At 39.1% G+C, this 26,146-nt stretch overlaps 1 protein-coding gene across 10 annotated transcripts in view; it reads left to right on the top strand.

Moving 5' to 3' along the window:
• Positions 1-26,058, top strand: part of SUCO (SUN domain containing ossification factor) — a 44,196-nt gene extending 18,138 nt beyond the window's left edge. For 5 of the 10 annotated variants that reach the window (XM_080622821.1, XM_080622818.1, XM_080622823.1 and 2 more), the window contains 20 exons: positions 2,165-2,305; positions 2,490-2,640; positions 6,557-6,677; positions 6,892-7,016; positions 7,513-7,580; positions 8,209-8,316; positions 9,441-9,546; positions 11,498-11,518; positions 11,751-11,806; positions 12,780-12,871; positions 13,613-13,678; positions 14,906-14,980; positions 15,623-15,719; positions 16,483-17,643; positions 18,538-18,625; positions 19,306-19,410; positions 21,164-21,318; positions 21,674-21,765; positions 22,958-23,013; positions 23,175-26,058. In XM_080622821.1, coding sequence (XP_080478947.1) covers positions 2,165-2,305; positions 2,490-2,640; positions 6,557-6,677; positions 6,892-7,016; positions 7,513-7,580; positions 8,209-8,316; positions 9,441-9,546; positions 11,498-11,518; positions 11,751-11,806; positions 12,780-12,871; positions 13,613-13,678; positions 14,906-14,980; positions 15,623-15,719; positions 16,483-17,643; positions 18,538-18,625; positions 19,306-19,410; positions 21,164-21,318; positions 21,674-21,765; positions 22,958-23,013; positions 23,175-23,621 — 3,331 coding nt within the window. In that variant the 3' untranslated portion in view covers positions 23,622-26,058. Of the gene's footprint in view, positions 1-2,164; positions 2,306-2,489; positions 2,641-6,556; positions 6,678-6,891; positions 7,017-7,512; positions 7,581-8,208; positions 8,317-9,440; positions 9,547-11,497; positions 11,519-11,750; positions 11,807-12,779; positions 12,872-13,612; positions 13,679-14,905; positions 14,981-15,622; positions 15,720-16,482; positions 17,644-18,537; positions 18,626-19,305; positions 19,411-21,163; positions 21,319-21,673; positions 21,766-22,359; positions 22,453-22,957; positions 23,014-23,174 lie in introns of all 10 variants that reach the window. The other 5 variants (XR_013957366.1, XR_013957367.1, XM_080622819.1 and 2 more) reach the window with 5 other exon arrangements.
• The last annotated feature ends 88 nt before the right edge of the window (positions 26,059-26,146 follow it).

Raw genomic sequence — 26,146 nt, 5'->3', positions numbered from 1 at the left:
TATTTTCTTTCGAACATTCAGCTTGGCATCTTATAAATGTTGAAAATGGTCTTGCTGTTGTAGTTTGGGAATAATGGAGTGATGAACTCTGAAGACTCAAACTATGAAATAAATGAAAATGGAAATTTGTTTTGGAGCAGTAGTGTTTTGACTCTCATACCATTTACAGGAAGAAAGAGTAGAATTAGTATAGAAGAGATGCATTTTATATGTTATTTCAAGCTTCAGTTTAGCTTTAAATAGTAATGGATGGTCTCTTTTGGTACAGGTTAATATCCAAAACACCTGTGGTTGAACTCTGTAGTTGCACAAGGTCTTTACAAAGACTGAATTGCGTTTGTAATGTTTAGAGAGTATTTTTCCTGGTTTAGATGGTGATCTCTACCAGTGTAACAAAGTCCAGCTCCCTTGGGTGTCACCAGTTTGGTATTGTAGCAGGACCTCTTAGTCAAAATATTCTGGAAGTAAAGTTATTCCAAACTATTTTTACCTTGTAATGATTTTTTTTTTTTTTTTAGGACAGTATTGCTTGTAGCTTTTCTATCCAGACCTAATCTGGGGAAAATTTCTTGAAAAATCAACTGAGTTCTTGTGGCTGCAAGTAAAGACAGTTGCTGTGCAAAGTGAGCTTGGTAATGCACTTTAAAAATTAAGGCAAAGCTACTAACAAATGAAAGTAACTGAAGGAGAGGGAGCACTACAGTACTTTTAGGCTTGTGCTACTCACCTTCTACTAAAACTAGTTACTTGAGGCCACTCAGGTACACCCTGATACCAGGGCATTTTTAAGTTCATACTTGTTCTATATTTTATTTAGTTGATAATTATTCATACTGTCTTCTATCTACTGAAATCAGGGATATGTGGGGGGGTTTAATTTTAAGTGCAATGGTCAGCTTGCAGTCATTGAAGTGTCACATGCAGAGCTAAACTGTGCGCATCTTGGGGGGGTGTGTGTGTGTTGGGGTATTCAGAGAAACTACTCATGGTTTGTAACTAATAAATTCTTGTTGTTCCTAGTGTCAAATTTTGCTACATAGCAAAAAGTCTCGGATACCTAGGAGGTTTTTGTGTTGGTTTTTTTTTGTGTGTGTGTGTGGTTTTTTTTTGTTTTTTTTTTTTTAACTGAGGGACTTTTATCATATGAAAAGTACTAAAATTGGCTCCCTGGGTTTGTTATAGCTGCTTTTACTGATAATTGTAGCAGCCAGAACAAAAAAGATTCCCTTTTAAGTTGCTGATATGCTGTTTTATGTTTTGGCAGCTCCGTATCATGATATTGGATTAACCTGATTTGCTGCTGACATTGAAGAAGCTTATGTTGAAATTTAGAAGGCAGAATAAAGCTTTTCTTTAGAACTGGTTTATGACTTAGATCAGTATGAAAGTCATCCCTGTACTGGTGGAGATAGTTACACAAGTTATCAACTGAAAGTTGTCTATCTTTTCCTCACAGTCCATTCTATAGAGAGGCTTTCTTTTCAATTTTTACCCTAGGATTTGTCTGATGTGATGTGTTCAGGCTTTCTGGGAGAGAGGGAGTAGGGCAGTGGGCAGATAAGCTAGTTTGGGCTGTTGATGCAGCTTGGGTAATGGCCTGTTGGGTTGCCTTGGTTTTGTTACATTAGCAAAAATTAAAAAATCTGGTGGAAAGGAAGTCTGTCTGGCTCTACTATGTATCATTATGTGACCCCTTTTCTTCTCTAGTTTTAGCCAAGTTCTTTTTTGATTGCTGCCTCCTGACTTGGGAACATTAGGAGCTTTTAGTGGTGGAACTCAGGCTCATGTTTGATTCCTTTGTTGAAAGGGAAAGGAAAATTGCTGCAGTCCCATAACTATGAAACTGTTCTTTAGTTTGTAGGAATGATGGGGAAAATTATCCATTGCAGTGTTTGGTAGGATGCGAGATGAGAGTTCTGGTAGATGAGAAGCTAGCTTTGAGTTCCTTTGCTGGGGCAAACAGGCTGGAAAGTGAAATTCTATTCTTGTATGGGTACAGCTGAGAATGCAGTTCCACAAGTATAAGTATGCTTCATTCCTCATAAATATTTCTGTGAGACTGTTGCTTTTCTAAAGCTTTCAATTATCTGTAGTCATGTGGTTGATTATCTGGGTTACTTGTATTATCAGAAGGGTAAAAAGTATGTTATTTCTTTCCCTTCAGTGCAATAGAAAATTCCCGTGCTGATATCCCTGTAGTCAGCTCTAGTGAAGCTGAGCAGTCAGAACCTGACTGTGATATTGGTGGGACACTTGAGGCTGACCCTCAGAGTGAGCCTTCCTCTTTTGTCAGTCCACCAGAGAGGTGAGTATTGAAGTAGGTTGTGAGTCTGAATAATTAAAAGGTAATTGTTCTTTTCTGTCCTGGCCTTGCAACGAACATTTGCATGTGCTTGCTTATCTATGTATTTGTGTATGTATGTGTTAATATTGCTTATGGTTGAAAAATGCGATCATTTTATAGGTTCTAATTATCCTAAAATTTTCAGCCTTGCAGGTCAACATGTAGATAATATATCATCTTCACATGGCAAGGGAAAGAAGACAAAATCTGAGTTTGAGTCAAAAGTTTCAGCAGCTGAAAAGGGTGCAGATGAGCAAAAATCTGCTCTGAATGCCTCGGAGAACTTAAAAAGGGAGGTAAGCAGTGCTGATAGCTGCTCAGTACACAAAGGAGCCCCATGCCCTCTGTTAGGTTATCACCACTGTTGAAGATGAGTTGATATCCATCGCTTTCTTGATTGCGCAGGCTTCACGTCTTGAGCCCTATGTGTGTTTCTGATATTGCCATCTCAACAAGGGTATAATAAACTGGGAGAAAAGGGCAGCAAGGTTGATCTGTGCCAAGGTTGATCCACTGGCACAGACGGTGCTTCTGAGCTGAGCCTCTTCAAATGCAATACTTAGTTTTATTTGATTTCCCCTTATGGAGCAAAATCCAGCAGAAATGTTCTCATGTAACAGATGAGTAATCTGGGACTTCCTGTAGGATGCTGTGCATGGTGAATTTTTTTGTATGGGTTTAAAAGAAAAAGGGCAGGTGGGTTGTGGTATGGTTTGCATGGTCTAGGTAAGCATGTAGAAGTTTGAGGTCTTGACTGAGTCAGGAAGTTCCTGGGTAGCAAGCAGATGGTTAGAGGGAAAGATAACAGTTGGAGGAAATAGAAAATGTTTGGGGTGGTTTTATTCTTTCCTAGGCATCTTACTTCACCACTGTTGAAGTGCGATACATAGCTGGATGGTCTTTTACACTTAACTGTATGAACTTTTATATTCTCACAGTGAGGCACTTTCTAAAGCTTACTTTTTTTTTTTGATAGATAAAGAATAACCAAGGACACAGCAATACCATTTTTTTTTTGCTATTTTAGGATCACATTTACTCTGTCACTAATAACTTGGATAACTCTCTTTTAAAGTTAAGAAGTTTTTCCCAAGATTATTGAAGAGTACTGTGTACCTTAAAATAATTAAATGCAGTCAGAACTTACTACAAACAAATTGTGTAAACCTTTATTAAAAACCCCCAGTTTGCAAAACTGCAATTTAAATAACTATGGCATTGGCCTGACGTCATAGTTAAGCAAGCGTGTGATTTAGCATTGCTTACTCGTTCTGTGTTTTGACTTACCATTTTTAGCATAGTCCAAGGAGAATCTTCTATCCTGAACTTTCTTTGGAGAGGGAGTTAGAGGTTTTTTTCAGGTCCTGTTATTTCTAAATACATGTGGGGATATATTTTTGTGTCACATCTAAAGTTCTGTTGCAGTACAGTCTTGTGAAGAATTCTGTACTCACTTTTGTCCAAATATGTGAGTTTGGCTCTTTTTTTTGATAGTTTTCAGCTATAGAATTATATGTGAAATAATTCTTGCTTTAAGTGCAGAGAAAATGTCAACCTACAAAGCCATCATTCTGGAAACTACCTGTAAAATATTGTCTACAAAATAACCTCTACGCTTGAAATGTCTAGCAAAAGTTTTTTGTGCATCTGATGGTGTGCTGGCAGAGTTTTTGTACAAAGGAAATGTTAAAATGTGAAATGGTATAGCATAAGGTTAACTTAACCATTTTAAAATGGTTGCTGCATTGTTAGGCAAGTCCAAAATATTTTCTTTAATCATTAATCATGGCAGTCAGGTGAAGTTCCCAAAGACTAGAAAAAGGGTAATATAACCCTCATTTTCAAGAAGGGGAAAATGGATGACCCAGGAGATTACAGACCAGTCAGTCTCACCTCTATGCCTGGCGATATGTTGGAGCAGATTCTCCTGGAAGGCATGCTAAGGCACATGAAAAACAAGGAGGTGGTTGGTGACAGCCAGCATGGCTTCACTAAGGGGAAATCCTGCCTGACCAATTTGGTGGCCTTCTATGATAGGGCTATGAAACTGATGGACAGGGGCAGAGCAGTTGATGTCATCTACCTGGACTTGTGCAAAGCGTTCAACACTGTCCCACACGACATCCTTGTCTCTAAATTGGAGAGACATCAATTTGATGGGTGGACCACTAGGTGGATAAAAAACTGGCTGGATGGCCTCACACAAAGAGTTGTGGTCAATGGCTCGATGTCCGGCTGGAGACCAGTAACGAGTGGTGTCCCTCAGGGATCGGTGTTGGGACCAGTCTTGTTCAACATCTTTGTCGGTGACATGGACAGTGGGATTGAGTGCGCCCTCAGGAAGTTTGCCAATGACACCAAGTTATCACAGTATGCTAGAGATTGGAAGGGACCTCAAAAGATCATCTAGTCCAATCCCCCTGCCGGAGCAGGAACACCTAGATGAGGTTACACAGGAATGTGTCCAGGCGGGTTTTGAATGTCTCCAGAGAAGGAGACTCCACAGCCCCCCTGGGCAGCCTGTTCCAGTGTTCTGTCACCCTCACTGAGAAGAAGTTTCTTCTCAAGTTTAAGTGGAACCTCTTGTGTTCCAGTTTGTACCCATTACCCCTTGTGCTATCATTGTTTGCCACTGAGAAGAGCCTGGCTCCATCCTCGTGACACTCCCCCTTTATATATTTATATACACTAATAAGGTCACCCCTCAGTCTCCTCTTCTCCAAACTATAGAGACCCAGCTCCCTCAGTCTTTCCTCATAAGGGAGATGCTCCACTCCCTTAATCATCTTAGTTGCCCTGTGCTGGACTCTCTCCAGCAGGTCCCTGTCCTTCTTGAACTGAGGGGCCCAGAACTGGACACAATATTCCAGATGCAGTCTCACCAGGGCAGAGTAGAGGGGAAGGAGGACCTCTCTCGACCTACTAACCACCCCCCTTCTAATACACCACAGGATGCCATTGGCCTTCTTGGCCACAAGGGCACAGTGTTGGCTCACGGTCATCCTGCTGTCCACTAGGACCCCCAGGTCCCTCTCCCCTACACTGCTCTCTAACAGGTTGTTCCCCAACCTATACTGGAACCTGGGGTTGTTCCTGCCCAGATGCAGGACTCTACACTTTCCCTTGTTATATTTCATCAAGTTATTCCCTGCCCAACTCTCCAGCCAGTCCAGGTCTCGCTGGATGGCAGCACAGCCTTCTGGCGTGTCAGCTACTCCTCTCAGCTTAGTGTCATCAGCAAACTTGCTGATAGTACACTCAATTCCCTTCAAGTTGTGTGGTTCTGGTGTCCTCAACATAAGAAGGACATGGAACTGTTGGAACAAGTCCAGAGGAGGGCCATGAGGATGATCAGGGGGTTGGAGCACCTCCCGTATGAAGACAGGCTGAGAAAGTTGGGGCTATTCAGCCTGGAGGAGAGAAGGCTGCATGGAGACCTCATAGCAGCCTTCCAGTACCTGAAGGAGGCCTACAAGGATGCTGGGGAGGGACTCTTCATCAGGGACTGTAGTGACAGGACAAGGGGTAATGGATTAAAACTTAAACAGGGGAAGTTTAGATTGGATATAAGGAAGAAATTCTTTACTGAGAGGGTGGTGAGGCACTGGAATGGGTTGCCCAGGGAGGTTGTGAATGCTCCATCCTTGGCGGTGTTCAAGGCCAGGTTGGATGAGGCCTTGGGTGGCATGTTTTAGTGTGAGGTGTCCCTGCCCATGACAGGGGGGTTGGAACTAGATGATCTTAAGGTCCTTTCCAACCCTAACTATTCTATGATTCTATTAGACATTAATAAAATAATGTGTCTGTGTTTTTTTGAGGTGTTCAAAAACTCTAGGGGAACTCTGAATTCTGTCATGACCAACATTCATATCTGAAAGTCTCTGCTGCAGGGAAGCTTTTTCTCCTTAGGAGGAGGAAAAGCAAAATACCAAAGAAAAGCAGGCATTTAGAGAGAGACAGAATGCTTGTTTTACTTAAAATGTTAGTTTAGCCACAAAAATTATCAGCATCTCAGTGAAAGTATAGTTTTGGGAGGAAATCATCACATGCTTTCCCTGGCTAATGAGCTTACTTTGGCACTAAGTTTTTAAGATGGGTTCAAATGATGCATCTGCTGTTGATTAGAATATGGTTATTTTTAAGTATTGAAGTTTATCTTTGTTTTCATTGGTGCTGAAAAATATTCACAATTGGTGGTTTGCTGTTCTGCAGAAAGACTGTAAGAAAACAGGAGAAATTGACCCTGCATCGGCAATGACTCCAAAGGACCCTGGAGACATTCCAACATTTGATGAATGGAAGAAAAAAGTCATGGAAGTGGAGAAGGAAAAGAGTAAGTTCAGGATTCATTGATTTGGTCTAAATACAGACCACTTCCTCCTTATATCAGATTTAATTTGGAATGCAGCCTATAACTTCATTTTTCTGCTAGAACTACATAATTACTGGCATTCAGTATATAAAAGCAGTGAGCAGAAGTTCCCTGAAAGTGAAAATACTATTTGTTTGCATGGTTTGTTATAGTAGCAATATTTTCTTGTTCCTAGGTCAGTCAATGCATCCTTCTGCAGTTGGTGGGCAGCATTCCACAAAAAAAGTCCAGAAAAATAGAAATAACTATGCTTCTGTAGAGTGTGGTGCCAAAATTTTGGCAGCAAATCCGGAGGCAAAGGTAAGCATTTACTATTTCTTAGCGTGCATTATTTCCATTTACTCTTATGCAAGAAGTAGTATGAAGTACGCTTAAGCTGAACACTTGATTACTGGAAAAATCTTTATTTCTATGTTCAGGTTGATTGTGATTTTTGATTTATAAAAGTGGATCATAAGCTATGATCTATTCTTTTTTGAAGAGGGACTGCTATAGAGAAGTTGATGTCTTTAAGTGAATTTGGAAGGGGGAACATTTTACTCCCTGGGGGAACATTTTACTCCCTACAGGAACAGAACTGAACTAAGTTGTATTAAACAGCTTACCATAGTAAATAATCTATGGTTGTGCCTTAGTAGTATGGCATACAGTCTAACATACTATCTTGCTTAAAAGGTTGTGAAACTTGGCATTAGTCTACATAAATAATATTAAACTTATTTTTGGAGAGAGGGAAGAAAATCTTGGTGCTGTTAGTATCTGCCATTGAAAATAACTAATTCTCTTCTTCATACAGAGCACTTCAGCTATTTTGATGGAAAATATGGACCTCTATATGCTAAATCCTTGCAGTACTAAAATCTGGTAGGTTACTGAGGCTTGCTCGTAAGATGGGAGTGATTATAGTTTTCCATCATGATGGGACTGTGTGACTAGATCTTGGTGTGTCTCTGCCTGAAGTCTGTGTGTAAGGAAGTTTGACTTAGCACTAGATGCTTTATCATGTCTCCCATGGAATTCTGTCTCTGGTATTGAGAAGTAAGATTAAGGGGTAACTTTATTCACTTTGTAGGTTTTGCATTATTGTAATCTTACAAGAAGAAAATGCACTAAATGTTCAAGTTAAGATTTTGGTTCCTTTCTCCAGCTGTCAAATAAACTGTAGGAGATGTGATCAGAATTTAACATATACTAAGTGGTATTTCAGGTGTGGTTTAAATGATGTTTGGTTTTAGTTCTGTAACTGTTGCCTTTGAGTGCAAGTGCATGAAACTCGTAGCTGCAGGTGCTCTCTAGAATTACGAAGCTAGGTATGCAGGTAAATATCACTAGTGATTTTGAAGGGAGGAGCAAGTAATGCCTTCTTATTGTACAGCATTTTTTGTAGTGTTCTTTTATACCCAGTGAAGGATGTGGTAATCGGGTAAAGGACTGAGGATTATAACTGTAGAAGGAAGAGTGTATTTTTCAGTGTTTCTTTTTTGTCTTCAAGGTTTGTTATTGAGCTCTGTGAACCAGTCCAAGTAAAGCAATTTGACATTGCAAATCATGAATTATTCTCTTCAACTCCTAAAGACTTTCTGGTGTCTATTAGTGACAGGTATGTTATCCAAATTAACCCTTCTCAATGAAAAAATAAATAAATAAATGGATGGCCTAATATCTATGTATATACATATGGTCTATGTATGCTTGTTATTATGGAAATTGAATTTTGCTTTGTGAAATTACATGGATTTTTCTTTGTTTATAACATCAGTTATTAGGGTTTTTTTTCTGTGGAAAGGGAAACTGAGCTCGTAGAATACATGGCTTGAGTTCTTTTCATGCTTCTTGTGTTTTTACTTTGTCACCTTAAAAATGAAAAGCAAAAGTCTTTGAAAAGTAACAATGGAGCAGCAGAAATGATACAGGTGATAAAACGAACATTTATTAACAATGCCACTGGGGTTGTGGTCTGTCTCCTCCCTTGTCATTCAGACTATTTTCACATGGCCTAAGCTGTCTTCAGTGCAGAATGCTGTCAAAAAAAAACCAACCAAACAAAACACAAACAAAAAAACCCACCAAAAAACCAACAACCCCCCCAAATTATTAAATTTGGAATTGGAACTGATAAGTGTATTTATTGGTTGGCCAAATGTCTGGTTAAAGCGTGGCTGCTTTGTGTTTTAGGCAGTGTTGTACCCCCAGTGCTTTCTGGGAGTGAACAGATTATTCTGGTGTGTGAGAGAGAGGGTGTTCACACAGTGCATCAAAAAACCTCACTTCTTCACTACTCCGTGTAGATTCTGATTTTCCATAGTTTGTCTGTTGCCTAGTTCTAACTCTCCTTTGCTCATAGCTTTTATTTTTTTTTGCTGCTTGTTTACAATAATACTTACAATCTATTACTTGCATGTCATGTTCTTCAGTGTTCGTATGAGGTGATTTTTTTCAGTTCCAGAATCTTTACTGTAGACTGATAGAATTTCAGTAATTGGATTAAGTATAGGGTTTCGTCCTTCAAGGGCTTGTGCACCATTTTAAGTACACGAAGAGCTACTGCTGAGGTTTTGTGTTGGCACTAGCTTTATCTTGCAACTCTTCTTTCAATAAAAAAAACTTATTGCTGCTATTTTGCGACTTGGAAAAATGTATTCTGTGAAAAGGTGTTTTGGGAAATTTCAGCACGTGTCTGTACACAGTGGGTTTCATTGGCTGACTCCATTGTTTCTTTTCTAGGTATCCAACAAACAAATGGATTAAATTAGGTACTTTCCATGCCAGAGATGAGAGAAATGTCCAAAGCTTTCCTCTGGATGAACAGATGTATGCAAAATATGTTAAGGTAACTTACTAATGCAAAAGCATCCATGCTTCTTGGAGAAAGAAGGGTTTGCTGGGCTTACCCTCTATAGCAGAGCATCCCAGAGAAATGTGTATCAAAGCATGCTTTACCATTAATTGCGCTGGTTTTGTTAGTGACCCTAGTGTGATTGGTCATGTGCTAAATACTCCTCACAGAATCATGAGTATATTATCTTACTCAAAATGGTAACTGAGGATCTTGAGAAGCATCTATTGTCTTGTGCCTGAGTATGTACTTAGTTGATATCTGAATTATGAAAAATCCAGACAGTGTTCTATTCTGTTTAACTTAACAAACTGTCTCCTGAATGTAAGATGAGAAGTATTTACCTATTTTGTTTCTTGGCTGTACCAGTTTTTTGTTGAAATATATATGTATACGCAGGCACATATAAAAATATATGAATACACACTTTCTCTCCCTGCAGAACAGATTAGAACAGGCATATTTCTTAATACTTCTGTGCTGTATTCTGCTATAGATTTTTAAATTATCTGAAAGAAAAATTAACTGTGACTCAGGCAAATTTAGGCTTACTGCTACTGGAGTACTTGCCATGATCACTCCACCTTCAAAATAACTTGCAGCAATCTGTCTTTACTCAAGAGACTCCAAGAGGATAGACCTCCCTAAATAATGTGGTACTTAAGACTGGGATAAAAGCTTTTGTGAAAATACAGATGTAGTGGAGGTTTAAACACAAATAAAACGTGGACCTTTTAGGTCCTCTACAGTGATGTGTTCTCTTCCAATCATGGTGCTGCAAAAGAAAACTCCAGGCAAAAAAAGCAAACAAAAATTAAAAAAACCCCAACAAACAAAACAACAAAAAACCCCAACCAACCCAAAACTGGTTTGTGCTACTGAATCATGATTGATGCTTTCATGAAGAAATTGGTTCTGAATGACAGTTATCTAACTTCTCGACACAGAAATTCTGCATGAGTCACAGGATAAAGATTTCATTTATGTTTTAATTCTGCTTTTGGTCTGAATTAATGCCTTAAGGAAGCTGGGATCTTGCTTGTTGTCACTGAAGTTCCAGAATTACACTAGGTGCTTCAGCGCTTAATCCCTACGTAGATACAGTGTTCTGCCTTGAGTAATGTAGCGTTTTAAAATTTTCAAAGGATTGTTCTTTATAGCACAAGACACAAAAAATTGTGCAAATTTTTGGTGTATCCAGACTACAGAGGAAGAATAATTAAAAAAAATCTCAAAGTTTAAGTGGCTTTAATGAACTTGCATAAAAAATAATGGATTTTTTTTTTTTTTAGTGCTTTATGGGAGTAGTTATCTTGATGTCACTTGCAGATTATTACAGTCTTCATTAGTGGTGTCTACATGGTTATTTAATGAACTCATTTTTCACTTGTTAATTTAGATAAAACACCAGTGTGTAGTCAAGTTCTCACTAGAAATACACAGATGACTGAAGCTTCCAAGTATATCGTCAGATGCTCTATACTTTTCTTCCTGCAGCTTTTCTTATAAATTGAAGCATGTTAGGTTGAACTTGAAGCAGCAGCAGTACATAGAGTGCATGCTATGAAGGGTGTTTTGAGTTACTTTCTGTAATCTGTTCTCTTTAAGGTAAAAACACAGTTAAATTTAACATGCTTCAGTATTCTGTATGCAGTAATGCTGCCTAGAAAAACTTACTCAGTAACTTTAATTATTGAATAACTTAAGTTCATTAACAAAATTTGTTGCATGTTACCTTTTATCTGCAAGGTGTGAAGGCTAAATGAAATCTTGCTGCCTATGGCAGATTAAGTAGTATTGCAACTTTATCCTTCATAACTTGTTATGAGTTATTTGTAGTACTGAATTAAAACCAACAAAACTCTAGTTGCCTGTGGCATGTGTTCAGCCTTTGTACTGACATCTTTTTTTATTTTTTTATTTTTCCTTTCCCTTCTTGCTTCAGATGTTCATCAAGTACATAAAGGTTAGCAACCTCTTGTTTTGGAATGACGAATGCATGGGGCTTGTGGTCTTCTCTGCTGTGACTCAGCACTCTAATGCATGGCAAGAACAAATCTTTCAGTCTTTTCTGTTACGGGCAATCTACAGATCCCTTGAGTAAACAAAACTTGCAATTTCAAGATTGGATGTGTATGTTAAATGAACTCTTAACTCTGGGTCTTGGAGTTTTATTTTAAGTACCTTTTATTCTTTAGGTGGAGTTGATATCGCACTTTGGATCGGAACATTTTTGCCCTTTAAGTCTTATAAGGTAGTATTTTAAGAATTCTGCTTTGTCTTTCTACCTCCTTGCTGTGAGGAATACTGTATTTTAATAATAGTTGGGCAACAAATCCTCGTTTTCAGTTGTAGTTGCAAATACTGTGACCTGAAGTAGTTGCTTAACTTAGCTGCTGTGTAGTATGCTTCACATCTGTTTAGAAGCTTTGAATGTTTAGTTTTGCTTTTCCAGTATATATAAGGAAGAGTTTATATTTGCAGGGGGATTGTTAGGATACAGGAACATGAGCAGCCTTATAGGAGGGCGTGAGCATTTCAAGGCTGACCAAGCAAAACAATGAACAAATGGTTAACTAAAAAGAACAGGTGTGATGAGTGCTTTTGGAAAGCTTCTGTGTTGCATGGCACCCCACATACATACTGTTAGTGAATTGTGTGTCGTTCAGAGAATAATCAGCCTCTGTCCTGCTTCGAAAAACCAATGTCAGTTCTTCTGTCAAAGCTGTGTCAGAATTTGAACCTGGGGACTCTAGTGTTATAATCCAAACCATATTTTCAGTTGACAAGACTGCTTTAAATTGGATTGTTTTCATTTTATTTCAGCAGAGCAGGTCAAAGAGAATGTAGTAGGCAAAGCGAGGTAGTCATTAATTAGATACTTCTAAAGTTGGTCAGAGGTGGGGCTGAAGAGGAGGTCTAAGAGCTCATGAAGAGTTTAAGACCAGGATGCCTTGAGCTCCTTAAACAGATATGAGCTCATGTTGAAAAGGAGAAGTCTCTTTGGTGCAGCACTTGAAAGTGTGCAGTGGATTTTGTGTGTGCAACTTCGAGAGAATAAGCATATCTGCTGCTTGATCTTGGTTAGCTGAAGGCAACTGTAGCTTATCTAACTTATTTGCTACCTATTACATAATGATTATATTGCTTAGCTAATTATCAATTATATCAACCAATTATATGAATAATACAATAATACTAAGTTTTTATCTTAACTTTTTTTATAGGGTATTTGGTACTAGCATGGTTGAAGAGTATGAAGAAATAGCTGATTCTCAGTATCAGTCTGAACGCCAGGAACTCTTTGATGAAGATTATGGTAAGCAAATAATTTCTGCATTTTTAGCTGTTAAGGCAAGTCTTCTGTTAGCGGTGTGGCTCATCATTTCCTCCATATGATAAATTATTTTACTGCTAAATTTACTCTTAGTCTTGTTGGCAACATTTCAGTATTTCTGGTCTTATCTAACAGTTCTTTTAAGTTTTAAACAATGTGTTGTAGCTGTTTGGAGGGTTACTTTAAAATGGTAGTAGTAAGTCTCTATTTTACTTGGCAGGCTAGGCAATAATATCTTCATGTGCTGAAAGTAGTGATGGGTAACTAAAATAGTCAAAGCTGATCACATGAAACGGCTTTGTTCTTAGTGTCCATAGCTCATTTCTTGAGATTGTTTGTATGATCGATGCTGCACATGATTGGGAAGGTGCTTATTTTGGCTTGTAGACTTTGTATTTAAATAAAAAATATGAAATGGCTTACCTCCGGCCCTCACGAGGAGAAGGAGTGAAAACACTGTATGGAGCAAAATGAGCAGTTTGCTGCATCTGTGTCATGAATCTAGGAAAACTGAACCTTGAACCCTGAATCTCTTTGGGTTTCTCATTGCTTGGAGCTTTATATTTCAATATGTAATTTTTGACCTTTAACTTTATTTCTGTAGTTTTGTTTTAATACTGCTAAAATGACATAGTTGAGTGACATGTTAAATCTTGCTGTTTATTTTCTTTGCCCGTTACCCATGTAATTTTGATAGTCACAAGTGTTCTTCTTTATGCATAGATTATCTACTGGATTACAATACAGGGGAAGAAAAGTCTTCAAAAAATCTCCTTGGTTCTGCTACAAGTGAGTATGATTTATTAGAAAAGTCATTGCTGTGCTGAAGCAAAATGAGCTTATTGAAAGTAGAATGACATTTTGTCATGCAACAATTATGACTTTCATATTTTTCTGCTGAAAAAATTTATTGTGATTCCTGAAGTCTTAGAAATCTGTCAGTAGTAGTAAAATACCGCTCACCTTATGAACTTACACATGTGATGTACAGATATATTTTGGTGGGGGACAAATAGGCAAACTTGAGCCAGTATTTACAATATACAAAAGTTTCCCTTCCCCATTCCTCATCTTTTAAATAAGCCTGGCAATGATGTTTGCTTTCAGTGTCAAGACCAAGGAGCTGGCTGTATCTAATGTATGTGCTGATCTAGAGCAGACACTCTGTGTTTACTTCTGTGACTTTTTTTTTTTTTTTTTTTTTGGGGGGGGTGGTGTTGAGGGGAGGAGGGGTGGGGGAACTGTTCTACTTAACAGATCCTTAAAATATAGATATCTAAGCCAGGTCTGTGGGTATTTGTTATGGTTTTCTGCCAGTTGCCTTGACTGATCTAGATTACATTCAAGTAACAGATTTCAAAATGTAGGCTTTCCTGCTTCAATGCTTTAAAATATTTACAATTGCTGTTTTGCAGGAGTATCAGAGCTGAAAATAAGGTTTGGGGTCAAGGAGAGAGGTGTGATGCAAAATGACAGTCCTGCTTAATTTGAGCAAACCTGTAGTTTTCTGTGGACGTCCTGTGTTCAAAGGCAGAATTCTATCTCGTTCATTAGCAAATGACATTGGGGCCATTCTTTTAGTACTGTTATGTCAAATGATCCAGCCTGGCTTTATTAGAGCTCCTCCATTTGAGTGTTCAAGCTCTAAATTTCTGGCTTGGAACCTCCCACAGTGGTTCACACATTCAGGTTAACTGAAAATTCCATGTGTAATTATTCTTCTGCTTGTCTTCATGTTCCTTGGTTTCAGTGGAGTAAGGATCAGTGAGTACTCTCACTGGTGTTAGAAGGTGCAGCTGGTAAAGGTTAGATACAGGTTTTCAAGAACAGCTTTCTAGCTTATAAACTTTAAAAGCAATAGATGTATCCAGTGACATAGAATGACAGCAATTTTTTTAAGGCCTTATACTGTGATTTCTTTCAGTCAAGTGTTACAAAATTGCAGATTGCTCAGTGGTGCTAGTCTCTGGTGTCTTTTGAGAATGTCCTCTTTGAGTAGTTGTTTTTCTCTTTCAGATGCAATCCTAAGTATGGTAAATATCGCTGCTAATATGCTTGGAGCCAAAACTGAAGAATCATCTGAAGCTGAAGGTAGTTTGTTTTTTTTTTTGGGGGGGGGGGGGTTTGGTTTTGTTGTTTGTTTTTTTTGTTTGTTTGGTTGGTTGGTTGGTTGGTTTTTTTTGGTTGGTTGGTTGGTTGTTTGCTTGTGAAAAGCATTCTGAAAGCTTAATTTCTCTTTTTGTTTAATTTTTGTGAGTTGTTGGGTGTTGTATGTTTAAATTACTTTTTTCACGTTTTATAGCATACCTGATTAGTACCATAGCATTCTTGGCCTACTGATTCTGAAAAGTGGAACTAAGATGCTGAATTTGCTGAGAAGTGAACCAGTACAAAGAGAATATACATGTTTGCTCCACTATATTCGGAGATCTTTACTGTCTGTATTACTTAGCTTCAATTGTAAAGTCTAACTTGATGCTTCTTTCTGGAAATATTTTGAGACTGTCCATAATGTTGTATACACAAGCTGTCAGTAGGACTTTCATTCAAGTGACTTCGAGTGACACCTGCAGTTAATTTGGTAGTGCAGTTAGTGATCTTTAAGAAAAATAACAAAACCCCAAAACCAACCAAACAAAACCACCCCTAAACTTAATCCACAGAACCCCAATATTCATTGAAAATGGATGTGGTTCTTGAATCTGCATGTACACATTTTCTTCCTTCCTGCAGCAGGGAATACAAGTGTGTCTGAAAATGTCACTGCTACCCCTGAAACTTCAACAGCTGCACCAAGACTGCCTGAACCAACTCCTGTTCCTTCACCAGAGTAAGTGATTGGTGTTGGTTTTTTTTTCACCAGTGTGTTCCTAACAGAGACTAACAGGCACTAGTCTGGAATCTTTGGTAGCAGAATGTTCAGATATGGCATGCTGCTTTAAGTAAGTAAAAAGGCAAGTATTTGGTCAAATCTGTAGTACGGTAGTGTATTAACCAGGGAAATCTATTGCTCGATGAAAATATATTGGCAAAGATACGGAATTAGGTTGGGAGGAGCAGGTGTACATAAATATTCTGTGGGCTTTTTTTCAGTTGATTATAATGGTTTGGAATTGATTTGGCTATGTAGAGCTGAATGAAACTCCAGCTCTTAAATGTTAAGACATAACTTGTGCTCTGTTAAGTGATTTTATGGTTTCGTAGCACTCTTGATTGTTGAGAGGCTAAGGAAGGTCAGTGGAAAGGTTGTGGTTCTTGCTTTTGCATTTGAAGATTGCAGCAAAAGTGCAAGATGCTTGCTGTGTTGACTTTAGTGATACCTGAACTGGTGACTGTTTTCAGGGCTGAGGAAAAGGGCAATATCTGATAAAGCTTACTCTTTCAGAAGCAAGGGTTGAAATAATTTTGTTTGCAAATTTGGACTGAAGAACACAAGAGAAAACACTAATAGAATTTATGACTGTATCCAAACTGACCTTTTGTCACAGGAATGAGCTTTGCTAGTTTTTTGAAACATCCTAGTTTTGCAGTCTTCCAGAGCAAGTATATAAAACTCTTCAAGTAACATCCTGTCTTTAAATCTTTTGTTGTAGACTTGTTACTACAGATATTCTACAGATGGATAAAGAGCAATTAATTGTGGATTTGACAAAGGAAAGTCCTATTGTTCAGTTAGTACAAGAGTATGAAGAAGATACAAGCCAGTCAACAGTAACGTTGCTGCCCAGTGATGATCAGGAAGAAGAAGCGTCGGCATGGTTTGAACTTGAGACAGAAAAGTACTGCTATGACTTGGCAACAGTATGTTGTATTTCCACCTTTTCAGAATACCTGTTTAAATGGTGTTCGGTTGCAGTAGCCATGCACCGGCAGCATAGTAAAACTGAAGGTAAACAAGGGCAAGATTACTCTGCTGATGTTCAGCAGCCACAGACGGTTCTGATCGAACCTATACGTACATCAGTAGATGAGCCTGAGCAATTAGACAGCAAAGTTGAGAGTTCACCTGGAGCTACTGTTGTGGTTAATTTTAGCAGTGTGGTCCCTGAGGAGATGGATAATGAGACCACAGATTCAATTGAACTGGAGCCAAGCCATCCTCAGACTGTCTCTCAGGCCCTCCTCTTAGAAGTTACTTCTGAAGTTAGGCCATTGCCAACAACAGACATGGCTTTGGAGCCTGAAAAAGATGACACGAGCCAGGCAGCACCAGGGATTACACCTCGGGTGGATACACCTGAGATCAGTACAGAAACAAAAAAGGCTGAGAGCTCTGTTGCAGAAGAAAGCCCTGTAGCTTTGGAGACCATTGTGGCTACTGAGGTGAAGGAGATGAGCACAAGAGAGACTATGGCTACTTCAGTGGTTTCAAAGCCTATAGAGACTGTCCAGCAGCCTGAATATACAGTGGACATGCTAGCCAGTGAGGCTGGGGAAGTAAAGGAAAACACTCCAGAAGTGCAGAAACCTGTTTTGCCTCCTGCTGAGTCTTCTGTATCTGCTGAAACAAAGGAGGATGATCAAGCAACAGAAGAAGCTTTAATGGCAATTCCGGTCTCTGGGGTACAACAGAGGACAGCTACAGATTTCTATGCTGAATTGCAGAATTCAACAGATCTAGGCTATGCTAATGGAAATCTTGTTCATGGATCTAATCAAAAGGAGTCTGTCTTCATGCGCCTTAATAATCGCATAAAAGCCCTAGAGGTAAACATGTCTCTGAGCAGCCGTTACTTAGAAGAACTTAGTCAGAGGTAAGTCTGAGGAAGGCTGGTCAGAGTCTACTAGTCTAGCATATGTAAACATGATTATAGCCAGCTGTATGAAGGAACAGACACATATGAAAAGTAGTACAGTCAAAGCTAAGTATAACATAAATCATAGCAAAAAGCTTTATGGAAAACTGAGAAAATTAGTAGTACCTAATCTTAGGTAGCTACTGGAGACTGTACTGGACAGGGGTTCCCTTTCTGTATTTCAGATACAATCACATTTATTTTTGGTTAAGGAGTAGTGCTGTGAGGTATTTTTAAAAGGATAAGATACTGCCAGGGTGTAAGCACTAATTCTGTCCATAAGCCATTCAGCAAAAGGGCACATTCTGCTGCTGCTCTTAAACTGAATGACACAGACCTTCAATGCCTTATTTACTGAATTGTTTGTTTCTACTTAAACTACTGTGTTACTTGTAATAACTCTTGTGGAAGAAGGGAGCTTGGCAAGAGAACCAAGAAGTTTCTGTGAGAGTTGGATGTATTACTCCTTAGTCACAGGAGAATCAGGAAATGTACCAATTTCAGAATTAGCTCCAAGGAAGCGGGCTCTTCCTTATGCCTGTTGTTTTATCTGTCTTGGCAGTCAGTTTTAGCTGACAATTCTCCACAGTGAATTCCAGTAAATTGGTGCTAAGCTCTAAGGTGTTGAAATAGATTTGACTTTAACCTTGGAAGGAAAATGTCAAAACCCCAAAACCAGAGACACATCTGCTTTTATGTGAAACTTAAAAGGAAGTACCTCTTCATGTTCAAATAAAACCTTTTTGGGTGAAGAGAAGTTTTCTGGTGACGTAGTTGTATTTTCTGAAGAGGAGTCTAGTGCTGAGGAGTTTCCTGAACTGGTGCTTCAGACCTTTATACTCTTTCTTTTAGGTACCGAAAGCAAATGGAGGAAATGCAGAAGGCTTTTAATAAGACAATAATAAAACTTCAGAACACCTCAAGAATAGCAGAAGAGCAGGTATGGTTTGTTGAAGTACTTAAGCATTTTCCTCATTAGGAAAGTTTACTTTTAAGAACTAGTTACAAGGAGGTGCAGAAATTCTTTTTCATTTTTCTGCTTTTTGTTTGAATAATAGCAAATGCTGGTCAGTCAGAGGTGCATCTCCTGGTTAACTTCCCTGACACTTTGCTCACCTTCCTTAATTTCTTGTAGGATTAAGAATCCTGTTAGGGTTCTTCCTGGGAAAGAGATAGTAGCTGCAAAGGCCTTGTTTCTGTCTGGCTTGGGCTCTTGTCATTAAGTGGCTGTCTATCTGATCCCAAAACTGAAGCTATGTGTTAGCCCTTAGGCTTTAGCTCTACCTGGTCATCTGCATGTGTATGCTGTAATGTGACAATACTCAGCTTCCTGATAGTCATTGCATGGAGCTGGCTGCTTAATCTGCCTTTGATGAAGGTAGCAGTAATTTGACTGTAATGAAATATACTTGGCATATATTACAAAAAGTTATTTGTGAAATACAGTGCTGACGTTTCAAATGCTGTATGAAAGTTGTGTTGAAAACAATACTGAATAGGTCATGTGGCTACAAAATACCTGGCTGTGTCAGATAGAACAGTAACTTGGTACATGTGAGTGTATTATCATAATGGGAACCTAACAACTAAATAGCATGGCCATGACTCTCTTTAATACAGGATCAGCGGCAAACAGAAGCAATCCAGCTGTTACAAGCACAGCTCACCAACATGACGCAGCTAGTTTCTAATCTGTCAACAACTGTGGCAGAATTAAAACATGAGGTAATTATAATTCATCTTGAGAAACTCAAAGGAAACAGATGTATAAACATAACTCAATTTGAAGAGGCCTGGAATCTTTAAATGCAGTTTTTCATTTGAGCTGTCTGTAGTGTTGCTTTCAGCCTACTTTAGCAGCTGGCTAAGGTAGGGAAAGAAAGTTTGAGTAGCTTGAGTTGTCTAGGGCACAGCAAGATTGGTGATCAATTTCTGCTACAGCCCTAGTAGCCCCATGATTGGAGTCTGATCTAACTGTAAGCTAAAACTTAGAGTAACTTAATATCTCAGCCTTCCTGTAGTGCATTGGAATTGATACTGTTCTGTGAAATGATTCTTAATGAAATTAGAAAACTATTGATTTTGAAATGGCAGTAATGGGATCTGTTGCACATCCAAAGTGTTCATGTGTCAGAGGGAATGGTACAGTTCATGCTTCAGGAACGCTTCTGGCGCTTGCTGCATTATATAACCAGTTGTACTGCATGGCTTCGTTACACAACTTCAGTGAAATGGGGTGCTTTGCAGAATCCAGCACTCACATTGTTCACTTAAATATCAGCAGACTCATGCTGTAGGAAGTTGAGTGTGAAAGTGTATGCTGGTCACTGTTAGGACTGGGCTGTCATCATAAGATGAGTATGTGGAGGGTTGCACTCTTAGCTACTCAATGGGAGGCTCATGTGGCTACAGCCTCCTTGTTTCCTGGCTTTTGTGATCTTTTGAGATTAGGGGAATCTTGGCAACAGTATTAGAAACATACTCAATGTTTACATTCTCCAGCCTGGGATTTCAAGCCATACAATCCTTTTTTCAATGGTGCTGTTGCCAAAGGACATCTCTTTGAACTGTTTTCTAACACTTAGTGAGCCTCCTTGATGCTTGGCTGGCTAAGCTCCTGTTCATGAGTGCTGTGGTTTTAACCAGGATTTGACAGTGGTGATCCTCAGGGTACTTTAGATGAGTATCCTAGAATCTTAACACATGGCTTTCCCTGAACTCAGCTCTAATAACCTGTCTATTAGTCAGGTCTGAGACATTTGCTTGTTATAAAATGGGAATTTGTGTTATCTTTTCTAAAGTCTTTGTGTGACTTCTAAGATGTCATAGTGTGGTTCAGATAGACTTTTTTTAGGAAAATAACTGTGCAATTCCTTTTCTAAACATTACCTGCAAAATACCCTTGGATTTCAGCTTCCATGTATTTCTAGTAAGCTTCATCTGTTAAGCTTCAGAAATTAACATACTTGAAAAAATCCTTCTGCTAGGTTGTGAAATGGATGAGTAGTCAGACTAAACTCATTGAATCAAGTGAATATAATGGTATTCTGTGAAGTTCTTCAGTGTCAGCTGATGAGCATCACATAAAATTGAGGTAGTACTGCATCCATGTCAACTATAAAACAGAAGTTCCTTATTACACTTTTTTGTGCAAAGTCTATTACTTTCAGATAGGTTTGAATGCTATTTGCAAGGGGTGGCTGCTTCTTTAAGTTCTGGTAGTACCATAGTCAGTGTAATCTTGTCCTGTGTTACCAGCTGGTGGTATTCAGACTTTATTCCTTGAATGCTGCATAGCCAATAGATGACATCAAACCTCTGAAAAGATACTCAAATTCGAACAAATGTTTATCAAAATGGAATGAAAGTGACTTAAGAATGTCAGTTGAGTTCTTTTAAAGATTTTAATATATAAAACACAAATAATAGTATCATTAAATTGTTTTTTGTCTTTAACATCTGTTTGAAATTCTTCCAGGTTTCTGATCGGCAGACTTACCTTGTGATTTCTCTGGTTCTCTGTGTAATTCTGGGCTTGGTACTTTGTGTGCAGCGGTGCAGAAGCTCTTCTCAGTTCTGTGAAGATTACCTCTCAAAAATTCCTAAAAGTAATCACTACCCTAGCCCCAAAAGGTAGTGTATTTATATTTGAAAGTGAATTGTTCTTGCAGCTTTTAGCAGTATTTCCTAAGTCTGCTTGGACTATAGTACCTAGGTTAATTCTGAGTCTCGTATCTGCAAGCTCAAAATTGATGGCAAAGAGCCATTACAGGTCTATAGGAAGGCTCTCCTGAGAGCATTTTGAGGCTACTACACTTAACATGCCTTGATAGCTTGTTGCAAATACAGTACTGTGTCTTTTTGCCAGGGTTTCTTTGGCATCTCTGTATAATTCTGTCCTTCTGCAAAGATGTTTCTTAATGAAAAATATTTATAATGAAGTACTGAGGAAAATGTTTTAAAAAGCTTTGTGGGTTTTGTTTCCTAGATGTTTTTCCTCTTATGATGATATGAATTTGAAAAGAAGAACTTCTCTTCCACTGGTCAGATCACAGTCTTTTCAGCTAGCTGGCAAAGAAGGTATTATTCACATACTATACATCTAGTCTCTCATGTTTCTCTTAGTGCTGTACAATGAGTGTGCTACTGCAAGTGTATGAAAATCAAATTGCAGGTTAATGCCAAAGTACACTGGATTATAGTATTTCATGAAGGACAAGGTGGCTCATGAACAAGTTACTGGATACTCGCAGAACTGTGCTAAATTATGCTAAAACATTAAATGGGGTGTGGTGTCATTTATAGCAGCAATCCATGCAGGCATGCAGGTCTGCAAAGCCTATGCAGCTTTGTAACTAGAAAGTGACATTTTATATTTTTTTTTTAACTTAATGCCAGATGTGGGAAGTCTGAATGCCTTCTCAGAAATCCTGATGGCCTGTTTCTGAAACTTGGCAGATATTTTAGGATCCAAATTTGTCAACTGTAGTAAGAAAACTAAGACTATTTACCTTAGATTGGGTATGAGGAATGATCTGGTGGTTTTGGTATTCATGATAGTCTTGGGAAAACTAAATATTTATTTTTAGGCCATCACCATCCTGCAAAATGAAAGGTGTTGCAGATTATGGTAACTAACAAGTATGCAGCTGACACTGCTTTTTCTGGGTGCAGTGAACTTTCTTCACAGATTTTTGTACTGTGACTAAATCTGCAGGAATACTCAGGAACTGAGTTGGGAACATCTTGCAATAGAAGACAGCAAAGGTTTTGTTTGGTTTTTTTTTTTGGCAAAACCATGCTTTTTCAGAATTCTCCCCTGCTTCAGCTTGGAAGAATGATTTACAAAGCACTGATGGAGGAATATCAGACTGGTCTAGTCAGTCTGAACATCCGTGTCCTTGATAGGTACACAGACTTGAGTATCTGTCCTATTACGGGTAGGCTGCACGTTAAACACATCATATTGCTAACAGCTTGTTTTTGTAGAAGCTAACTTTTGCTGACTGCTGCTCCTTTTCCCCAGAGGATGTTCTCTCCACCTCTCCTATGGCCTAATCTATCAGGAGGCAAGCATTTTCAAGTGTATGTCACTGGCAGCTGCCATGACAGCTCTGTGTGTTGACTTCACTGTCAGTGTTCATGTGTTGTGCCTCCATTAGTTTGTAATGGGAGCAAAGATGTGTGAGATAAGTGACAGTGTGACTTAGAGTTGTGTTGCTTTAGAGCTGGCAGTGTCAGGACTGCTAAGTTTGTGTTCCCTCTCTTACAGTGGATCCAGAGGACCTGTACATTGTAGAACCCCTGAAGTTTTCTCCGGAGAAGAAGGTATAGTGGCTGTCAGAAGGGCAGGCTGGGCTGAGCCTGTTTCTGCTGGCAGGTGGCGCTTCTCTCAGCTACTTTCCCCTCCAGTGGTTCCTAGGCTTGGGTTTTGTACTCCACTTACTTTCCAGAGCCTAACTCTTACCTCTTTTTACTTGTGGTTTCAGAAAAAGCGTTGTAAATACAAAAGTGAAAAAATAGAGACTGTTCAGTCAGCAGCGGAGCCTGTGCATCCAATTGCCAACGGGGAAATTAAAGGAAGGAAGCCGTTTACGAACCAGAGAGACTTCTCTAACATTGGGGAAGTTTATCACTCTTCATATAAGGGTCCTCCGTCCGAAGGAAGCTCTGAAACATCATCGCAGTCTGAGGAGTCCTATTTTTGTGGCATTTCAGCTTGTACAAGTCTGTGCAATGGCCAGACCCAAAAGACAAAAACTGATAAGAGGGCTATAAAACGAAGACGGTCTAAAGTTTCAGACCAAGGGAAGCTTATAAAAACTCTAATACAGACTAAGTCAGGGTCAATGCCAAGCCTGCATGACATAATCAAAGGAAACAAAGATATAACAGTGAGAACACTTGATGTCACAGCAGTTTCTGGACACATCTAAAACTAGCTGAACTCAAACAGGAGAGTGTTTGTTCGTTTGAGAACAGTCTCTGGTATTCTGTGGGAGGATAGTGGGAGACGAAGAGCTCAACTAATTGAAAGTATTCAGAAATTTGGTTTCTGTCTTTTTAAATAGATGGGATTGTGTCAATCGTGGCTATAAGCTGCAGCTTTACAAGGCTGGTAATTTCCTATGAGAACAGCTTTGGGAGGAGGGAGGGCAGGGTTCATTTTATAAAGGTGTTTTTTTTGTTTTTTTTTCACAGTTCCTGGGGCAGAGATTTTTTGAAACCCAGTTTGTTGGGTGGAATAGGGATAAAAGCCTAATCCTCTTCCTTTAGCTTTGTTCCTATTTCTTGCACCTTCCCATATTTATGTGCCTTTTGTCTATTTATAATGCCACTGGAAGAGGGGAAATACAATTGTTTGTCATTTGATTTATTTTGTAATTTCTCTAGCTTTTTTTGAAGATGCAACACTACAGTGCTGTAAAGGGATATGTGTTGGCCTTCGGCTGGACTCAGTAATGTGGAGTGGATACTGTAAAAATCCTAATAGATGGACTTGCCTGATGAGATTCTGGTTTTGCAAACTCGGTTGAGGAAAGTATCTCACTGGGGATGGTAATTTGGAACTGTAGCCTGATGTACTAAATAAATTACAGTGCTCTTTAGGATTTCCTATGTATGATGGGAACTTAGGGTGCTGAATGCATTTGTTACCTGAATTGCCTGTGAAGGAAGTGGATGGGGAACACTTGCCATTTCTGTGCTGATAGCTCAGGAAAGGCTCAGCTGAAGAACATGAGGGCAAGCTGGTGCAGCTGCAGCTGGGCCTTGTCCAAGCCAGCTCTGGATGTGTTGAGTTTGCAAAGCCTTGGGGTCTGACCAGTCAGGCTGGTTCAAAGTGGGTATTTCCATAATGTTTGCTTTTGTATTGGCTAACAAATGTGCAGTGTTTGTATGGTTGGTATTTTCATATCCAAGTGTTTTTTATTTTGACTGTGATTGTATATTTGGATACTATAGGATGTGTGATGGCAAAAATGTTGAGTGTGTCTCTGAGAGAGTGGAACAAAAGGTTATTCCTTTTGACAGGTGTTACAGGTTCACGTAAAAAATAAGTTAACTTATTGAGCACTTTTAGTGGTACCCTTTTTAACAGATCTAATGCCTTTCCTGGGTATTGTATGTAATGTGACTTATTTAAAGCCTTTGGGTTTTTTTGCTGCTTTCTTGTTAGTTTATGAATACTTTAAAGTGATGTACTTTTGGAGTTGATCTGCACAATTAGCCAGTCAGAGCACATGAACCAGACGTGTTGAACATGAATTCAGAAGGGTTTCAAACCTGGATGAGGAAAATACATAACACCTGAGTGCGGCATACAATGTTGTGGAACAAGAGTATGTAACTACAGAGCTGTAGTGCCATTAGAAACTGTGAATTTCCAAATAAATCTGAACACTTTGTCTTTAATTTACTGGCATTTTTCCTTTGAAAATGAAACTTGTGGCTTAAATTATTTGAGGACCAGTGTTTAAATTTCAGTCCAGGACTAGGACTGGGGTCCCTTAGGCCATAATAAGGAGTTCATAAACTTGTGTTTGTTAAAAAAAACAAAAAGGGGGGATGGGTGAAGGGAAGCTGAAGGCCCAGTGGTACTTTGTCTGAAAGTTCAGGAACGATGGCCATGAAAAACTGCTAAAAGAGTTTCCAGCAGGTGTCGGTTCATGTTTTGATCTGGGGGATCCTTGGAAGCGGTCGTTTTCTGTGAGAATGACTGCATGAAATTACCTCTTGGTACTCGGAGCTGAGGTTTTCAGAGAATATAAAAGACAATTAAAAGAGACTATTAGGTAGTTATCATTTGCAACTAGAGCAGTAAAGCTGGCCACATAATGAACACATAGGAAACATGCCGTGGGGATACTGCGTATCCTAAATGGGCAGAAGAAAGCTCTGGTGAGAATGTGGCTTGAGGCCACACGGCTTCCAATTCATGCTGATAATGCAGCAGATGCTGTAAGTGCTGGGTAACAAAGAACCGGACACTCCTCACTCAGGCTTCCATGTTTTGGGACTGTTCTGAAAATGCCTCACAGCGTCCCCACTTCTGAAAGTGTATCCCAAATCAGTGTGAAGAAAAAATGATATCATGGACTGTGTAGGTTAACTTTCCTGAAAGCTATGTACTGTTCCTAAGAAGTGGTGCCTCTGGGCTCTGAGTCCGTAGGAGCTTGTGTGAATTCAGCTGGATTGATGGATTTCAAAGGCACTTGTGCAGTGCAGCCTTTGCTAGTATTTTAAGTATTGGGATAGCAGAAACTCATGTCATATGGTGAAAAATGTCAGCCTAGGGTTTTTTGTATGCCAGATCAACAGACGTATCTGTTAACAGTGATGACCCCTGTGAATAAAGCACAGCTATGGCAGGAGTCTCTGCTGGTACGTGTGACTTTCATATTCTCGTAAGTATGTTACCAAACTGTCTAGCTCTAAACTTCCCAATCAAAGCAAAGGTTAT

Source organism: Psittacula echo (genome assembly GCF_963264785.1).
Source record: "Psittacula echo genome assembly, chromosome: 7".
Classification (NCBI taxonomy): Eukaryota; Metazoa; Chordata; class Aves; order Psittaciformes; family Psittacidae; genus Psittacula; species Psittacula echo.
The sequence above is the reverse complement of the archived record's forward strand: the minus strand, read 5'-3'. Positions and strand labels throughout refer to the sequence as shown.